The following is a 7,838-nucleotide window of genomic DNA, read 5'->3' as shown; positions in this document are numbered from 1 at the left end:
GCAGTGGCATGATCTCGGCTCACTGCAACCTCTGCCTCCCGGGTTCAAGCAGTTCTCCTGCCTCAGCCTCCCAAGTAGCTGAGACTACAGGCACGTGCCACCATGCCCGGCTAATTTTTTGTATTTTTAGTAGAGACAGAGTTTCACCATGTTGGCCAGGCTGTTCTCGATCTCCTGACCTCGTGATCCACCCACCTCGGCCTCCCACAGTGCTGGGATTACAGGTGTGTGCCACTGTGCCCAGCCTCAGGGTGCTTTTTATACATTATTTTAGTGAGTTTTCACAATAATCCTATGTGAAAATAATATTAGATATTATGGGCCAGACATGGTGGCTCACACCTGTAATCCCAGCACTTTGGGAGGCCAAGGGAGGCGGATCATTTGAGGCCAGAAATTTGAGACCAGCCTGGCCAACATGGCAAAACCCCGTCTCTACTAAAAATACAAAAAAAAAAAAAATCCGGGCATGGTGGGATGCACCTGTAAACCCAGCTACTTGGGAGGCCGAGGCACAAGAATCACTTGAACCCGCGAGGTGGAAGTTGCGGTGAGCCAAGATCGTGCCACTGCACTCCAGCCTGGGTGACAGAGCAAGACCATGTCTCAAAAAAAAAAGGTATTATGAAGTGATGTTGCCCTCATTTTACAGACTAATAAATCAAGGCTCACAAAACTTAAGTAACCTACCCAAGGTCTCAAAATACTTCAGTAAGTGGTGTATTTACAGTTCAGAGCCATACTTTCTGATTCATACTCCTACAGATAGGAGGATCTAAGTCGCTCCTATCTGACTGAGTGACTCCCACTGACAACAATAAAATGTATGAATCAGTGCCACAGGCAACAATAGGTAAGGTGGGTCAGTAGAGCTGATTATCCAGGTATGTGTGTTTAAAATGTTATGCCTGGGCATGCGGGCGCACACCTGTAATGCCAGCACTTTGGGAGACCTAGGTGGATGGATCAGTTGAGTCCAAGAGTTCAAGATCAGGCTGGGTAACACGGCAAACCCCATCTCTACAAAAAATACAAAAATTAGCCTGGCATGGTGGCACGCACCTCTAGTCCCATCTACTCTAGAAGCTGAGGTGGGAGGATCACCTGAGGTCAAAGCTGTAGTGAGTGAGCTGTGATCATGCCACTGCACTCCAGCCTAGGTGACAGAATGAGGCTGTGTCTCAAAAAAATAATAAATTAAAAATATAATAAAGGTGTCATAGCACCATCTGGTGGAATGCTTCCTGCCCATGTGCAGTGGGCACACGGGCAGGAAGAATAGACAGAGAATAGAATAGACAGAGAATGCCAGGCGCGGTGGCTCACGCCTGTAATCCCAGCATTTTGGGAGGCGGAGGTGGGTGGATCACCTGAGGTCCGGAGTTGGAGACCAGCCTGACCAACATGGAGATACCCCGTCTCTACTAAAAATACAAAATTAGCCGGGCGTGGCGGCACATGCCTGTAATCCCAGCTACTCCGGAGGCTGAGGCATGGCTTGAACCTGGGAGGTGGAGGTTGCGGTGAGCTGAGATCGCGCTATTGCACTCCAGCCTGGGTAACAAGAACGAAACTCCGTCTCAAAAAGAATAGACGGCATGGATTGTTGAGTAGGTGTAACTGGCCTGAGTATCATTTTTCCAAAAGGAAAATATATTTAACTTTCTTTTTAACGTACGTGATTTAATCTGTGAAGCTATTGCTAATAGCCTTTTTTTTTTTTTTTTTGAGGCAGAGTCTTGCTCTGTTGCCCAGGCTGGAGTGCAGTGATGTGATCACAGCTACAGCTTCGACCTCCAGGTCTCAAGTGATCCTCCCTTACTTGTAGCTGGGACTATAGGCACATGCCACCACACTTGGCTAATTCTATTTATTTATTTATTTATTGAGACAGAGTCTCACTCTGTCGCCCAGGATGGAATGCAGGGGCACAGTCTTGGCTCATTGCAACCTCCACCTCCCAGGTTCAAGTGATTCTCATGCCTCAGCCTCTGGAGTATCACCATGCCTGGCTACTTTTTTATGTTTTAAGTAGAGATGGGGTTTCATCATGTTGGCCAAAGTGGTCTCGAACTTCTGGCCTCAGGTGATCCCACTGCCTCAGCCTTCCAAAGTGCTGGCATTACAGGCATGAGCCACCATGCCCTGCCTTTTTAATAGCATTTTTAACATTCTCTTATTTGGCATTATTCATTGAAAAAATAGTGAGTTCAAAATTTTGTAATTTTTTTCGAACTCTTTATCAAAGGATTCCCCATTACTGTTGGTGATGGAGATGTATGAACTGTGTATGTTCTTCAAGAATTATAAAGAAGCTGAAGCTAAACTTCTGGAGTTTCAGGAGAGCCTTGAAATAGTAAGTTGGAATTATGGTGCTCTTTCTTACTGATCTGAACTTGGTTGGCATGCATGGCCTTTTTTATTTTTGTTTAAAGACTTGGTCTCACTCAGTTGCTCAGGTACACCGCTGTGATCACAGCTCACTGCAGCCTCGAACTCCTAGGCTCAAGAGATCCTCCTGCCTCAGCCTCCCAAGTAGCATGGCTAATTTTTAATCTTTTTTTTTTTTTCTTTTTTGAGACACTGTCTGGCTCTGTCACCCAGGCTAGAGTACAGTGGCACGATCTGGGCTCACTATAACCTCCGCCTGCCAGGTTCAAGCGATTCTCCTGCCTCAGCCTCCCGAGTAGCTGGGATTACAGGTGCCCACCACCACACCCAGCTAATATTTTTTGTTTTTAGTAGAGATGGGGTTTCACCATGTTGGTCAGGCTGGTCTCGAACTCCTGACCTCAAGTAATCCACCTGCTTCAGCCTCCTGAAGTGCTGGGATTACAGGCATGAGCCACTGCACCCAATCATTTTTAATATTGTTTTTATAGGAAAGAAGTCTTGCTTTGTTGCCCAGGCTGGTTTGGAACTCCTTGCCTTAAGCAGTCCTCCTGCCTCGAAGTGTTGGGATTACAGACATGAACCACCATGTCCGGCCACATTGGTCTTCACTGTAATAAAGATTTGAAAGTTACATGTTTGAAAATACCAAATCAGTTATTTGAATATGCCTAGGATTCTGAAACTACAGAAAATAGGCACATTAATTTCCTTAGTCTGTTTCTTCCTATGGCTCATTGGATACCTCCCAGGTATCTTCTTATTCTTGCCTGACCAGCTTAACTAGTTCCATCATCTGCTCAGATTAGTTCCTTTTCTTAGAACCACAGAGTTAAGTATACAAGTAATTAAATAAAGACTAAGGACTAATGCCCTAATCCCAGCTAATTTTAACAAGGACACTCAGGAGGATAAAGAATCAAGAAGAGAAATACTTTTTAAAAAAGAATAGAAGTATTATATAACTTTTGTTCTTCTAAACATCAAAATCCAGTCAGAATGGTTATAGAAAACATTCAGGGCCAGGCGCGGTGGCTCAAGCCTGTAATCCCAGCACTTTGGGAGGCCGAGATGGGCGGATCACGAGGTCAGGAGATCGAGACCATCCTGGCTAACACGGTGAAACCCCGTCTCTACTAAAAAAATACAAAAAACTAGCCGGGCGAGGTGGCGGGCGCCTGTAGTCCCAGCTACTCGGGAGGCTGAGGCAGGAGAATGGCGTGAACCCGGGAGGCGGAGCTTGCAGTGAGCTGAGATCCGGCCACTGCACTCCAGCCTGGGCCACAGAGCGAGACTCCGTCTCAAAAAAAAAAAAAAAGAAAACATTCAGGAACAGTGTCTAAGCAGAAATAGTAGCAATTTAGTGAGCTGACTACCAGTGTTTTTTCTCATAATTCCCTTAAACACTTTGCATTAAGGGAGATGCTGCAAAAGCAAAATGATCTTTGTACTTACCAGTAGGTAAGTCCTATTGGAATTTAAGAGAGGAGGATGAGAAATGTACAGGGAGGACCACATAGGGCATAGGAGAGAGAGTAGAGAAGGAAATTCATTCCAGATAGGGGTAAGAAGATAGCAGTAATGTGACATATGATTTTATAAACCATTCCTTAATTTAAGATCTTGGCAGTCTTGAGAATTCCATTGAAGGGAATATTGTCTTCTAAAACTTACATCACAGCCAAAAAGCCCTGCATATTAAACTTACCTTCAGAGTGACTTTTATAGTGTGTTCAGAAGTATACAGGAAGTATTCAGCCAAGACTAGGGCCTAACTCAGCACTAGGCACAGAGGTCCTGAATTACAAGCTTTTGGTGCCTATGAATATATACATTTTTTGAAACCCAGCAGTTAAGTTTCTATTCCACCAAAATGCCCAGTATTTTTTGGGGTTATGTTGTATGAAGTCTAGAGTGAACTACAAAACTGTAATGACTGAGAACTAAATATTAGTCTTCCAAAAATAATATGAAGCAAGAGCCAAAGTAAAAATCAGGAATGAAGTCACAAAAGAAGCATCTGTCGAGCACAGTCATCATACCTGTAATCCCAGCACTTAGGGAGGCAGAGGCGGGAGAATGGCTTGAGGCCAGGAGTTTGACCAGCCTGGACAACATAGTGAGACCCTGTTCTCTGCCGACACAAAGGAAAGAAAAACAACAGCAGCTGCCACAGCAGGTAAGAAAGCACCACTCCTCTGAAATCAGCCTTCTCCTGCAGCATCCTAGAAGATATTTTTTGCCATACCTACTTGTAGAAATGCAGCCTGTCACTTGAATTCATCTTCCTATTAATATTTTTAGCATTCAGTTGAAATGATGTAAATCCAAGCTTCTTAACTGAGACCATTCTCCAACAAGAATAAACTACAAGCAAAATGGTAGAACTAGCAAAGTAATGGTAGAACTAGCGAAGTAATGTTAGGCAAGTCTTTCTGAGCAGTTTTTATAATATGAATTAAAAATCCTCTGGATTCAAGGGCAGGCCTACATCCCTCTTTAAAGAAGCTGCTAGGCCAGGCATGGTGGCTCATGCCTGTAATCCCAGCACTTTGGGAGGCCATGGCAGGCGGATCATCAGGTCAGGAGTTCGAGACCAGCCTGACCAACATGGTGAAACCCTGTCTCTATTAAAAATACAAAAAAATTAGCCGAGTGTGGTGGCGTGCACCTGTAATCCCAGCTACTCAGGAGGCTGAGGCAGGAGAATCACTTGAACCCAGGAGACAGGGGTTACAGTGAGCCAAGATTGCACCACTATACTCCAGCCTGGGCAGCAGAGCAAGACTCCGTCTCAAAAAAATAAAATAAAATAAAAATAAAGAGGCTGCTAAGTGAGACGTCTGATTAATTTCACAGCAACTCAGAGGGCTATTAAGTTGACAATCACTAAGTAGGAATATTTTACATTAACTCTGTAGTTAACATTCAGTCTTTAGGACTCTTGCCCATCTTTTTCACACGTGCAGCTCTATACCAGAACTTTCCACAAAGAGACAATGTGCAAAGCTGCTGAGGAGGGCTTGTTTTTGCCAGTCCTCTGAGCCCCATTACCAGTTCCTGCCATTTGGAAAGGAACTGAGTAAGCACCCCCACTTTATGACAGGCAATAGCTTTTGAGGGAATTTTAGCTTTCTTAGAGGTTCCTAGATTTGGAGGTTTTGATTTGCTATTCTCATGAAACTCCTTTCCCTAAGCCTCTCTTTTTCTTTTATAGCTTAACACAGCAGCCACAAAGGTCCACCCTGTCATCCCTGCTATGTGGCTGGAGGATCAGGTGTGTTTCCTTTTGAAGCTTATGCTACAGCAGTGTAAGACCCCATATGAGCTGGGGAAGCTTTTACAGCTCTTTGTTGAAAGAGAGCATCTCTTCTCTGATGGTAAGACAATCCTTACAGTTAAGTTGCTATTAAGAAGTTAGCTTCCGCCAGGCGCGGTGGCTCAAGCCTGTAATCCCAGCACTTTGGGAGGCCAAGACGGGCGGATCACGAGGTCAAGAGATCGAGACCATCCTGGCTAACGCGGTGAAACCCCGTCTCTACTAAAAAATACAAAAAACTAGCCGGGCGAGGTGGCGGGCGCCTGTAGTCCCAGCTACTCGGGAGGCTGAGGCAGGAGAATGGTGTAAACCCGGGAGGCGGAGCTTGCAGTGAGCTGAGATCCGGCCACTGCACTCCAGCCTGGGCGACAGAGCGAGACTCTGTCTCAAAAAAAAAATAAATAAATAAAAAAAGAAGTTAGCTTCTTTAATCTTGAAAATACCTTAGAGGGGTAGTTAGGAAATTAAAATGCATATAACATTAACTTACAGCGTGCAACTGGGGGTAAAGAAGTTACAGAGAACTTTAAATTGTGGTTAAAATATTCAAGAAATAATACAACAGTATAAAACATATAATATCCAATCATCTCATTCTAAGCAGTTACCAAATAGCCACATTTCCTCCTGGCTGGCTTCTACATTACCCTGTTGCGGGGGTCCAACCCACAGACCCTGACCTAGTGATGGATCAAGATGTACACTGACTGAGATACTTGGCCTGTCAGTCCGGCTAAGGGGCTCTGCTCTGAGTCTGGAGCATTGCCTCATAAGCTGGCAAAGTTCGCATTTATTTAGTACAGATTAAATGGCAAAGGTTTCAAGTAAACACTATTAGATGGTAATTAAGATTGCCGATAGTAGAGAGCAATTATGCGCCTGCTGTTGATCAAAGGTTGATCTTAGGACCACATGAATAAACAAGCTATTTAGATAAACTTCCCCACATTCCCTTGTTACTAGCTTTTTGGCTATTAACTGAAGGTAAAGAGGCTGCCTTCAGCCATATCTGTCACTGAAGCTGTGCAAACTGCCTGGCCTTCCAAGAAGGTTTGTGTTTATTTCCTATAACTATTATATAATTTTTCTTACATTAATATATAATTATCCTTATATAATATTTTCTATATCTATTATAATTTTCCTCTACAATATTTCCCACCACCCTGACTGAATTCCCATACCCTGTCACTATCTTCTCTATGGCAAGTAACCTTAGCATTGCTCAGGGTCATAAACCCTACTTCAGAAATGCACAAATCATTTTTAAAGTTTCAGAGATAAATTGTGCTTTTTTTTTTTTTTTTTCAGATTTCTCGAGACATTGGCAGTCTCTAAACTTGTTGCTGATTGAATCAAACAAATATTGCTTTATTATCTTTTCCACTTGTTTGATAATTTCAAGTTTTTACTGAATGATATTTTGTTCTTTTATACTATATTCTGACAGTTTGGCTACTAAGGTTATTTTCTCACATTTAAACTCACAGATATTCAACTGGAGAGCTCAGATTTGCACAGAACACTGACAGAATCCTGAGCTCAGAGCCAGTTGTTGCAGGCTGTGGATCTGATGACTAAAAGGAAAAAGGGGTGTTTCCAAAATGTAATGGATATAAGATGGTACTTATCAGTTACTATGCAGACCAAAAATAAGCCCTTTTAACATATAGGTTTTTTCATTGATCTGTAGTAATTATAATTTTTTTTAAAAAATGAATTTCCTGTTGTTTGCCATAATCTATCTTTGAATAATTATAAGGATCTAGTATATTGTTAAACATGACTATAATACTTTTATTCTATAATTTTTCCTATTTTTAGAAACTGTTACTATGTGTGCATATTTAACATTTATTTGCTTAGAGAACAGGAATACGTTCTTTTTTTTTTGAGACAGAGTCTGGCTCTGTTGCCCAAGCTGGAGTGCAGTAGCACATCCTCAGCTCACTGCAACCTCTGCCTCCCAGGCTCAAGTGATCCTCCCACCTCACCATCCTGAGTAGCTGGGATTACAGGCACACACCACCACACCTGGCTAATACCACACCTGGTATTTTTTGTTAGAAATGGGGTTTTGCGGCCGGGCGCGGTGGCTCAAGCCTGTAATCCCAGCACTTTGGGAGGC

General features: G+C 43.2%; 1 protein-coding gene across 3 annotated transcripts in view; it reads left to right on the top strand.

Annotated features, from left to right (window-relative positions):
- The window catches only part of SPG11 (spastic paraplegia 11 (autosomal recessive)), a 105,697-nt gene that overhangs the window by 71,495 nt on the left and 26,364 nt on the right, over positions 1-7,838 (top strand). For all 3 annotated transcript variants that reach the window (XM_011941181.1, XM_011941182.1, XM_011941180.1), the window contains exons 27-28: positions 2,249-2,356; positions 5,609-5,771. In XM_011941181.1, the coding sequence (XP_011796571.1) occupies positions 2,249-2,356; positions 5,609-5,771 (271 nt within the window). The remainder of the gene's footprint in view (positions 1-2,248; positions 2,357-5,608; positions 5,772-7,838) is intronic.

Source organism: Colobus angolensis, unplaced genomic scaffold, assembly GCF_000951035.1.
Source record: "Colobus angolensis palliatus isolate OR3802 unplaced genomic scaffold, Cang.pa_1.0 Scaffold199, whole genome shotgun sequence".
NCBI lineage: Eukaryota > Metazoa > Chordata > Mammalia > Primates > Cercopithecidae > Colobus > Colobus angolensis.
This window is presented reverse-complemented; position numbering and strand designations above follow the sequence as displayed.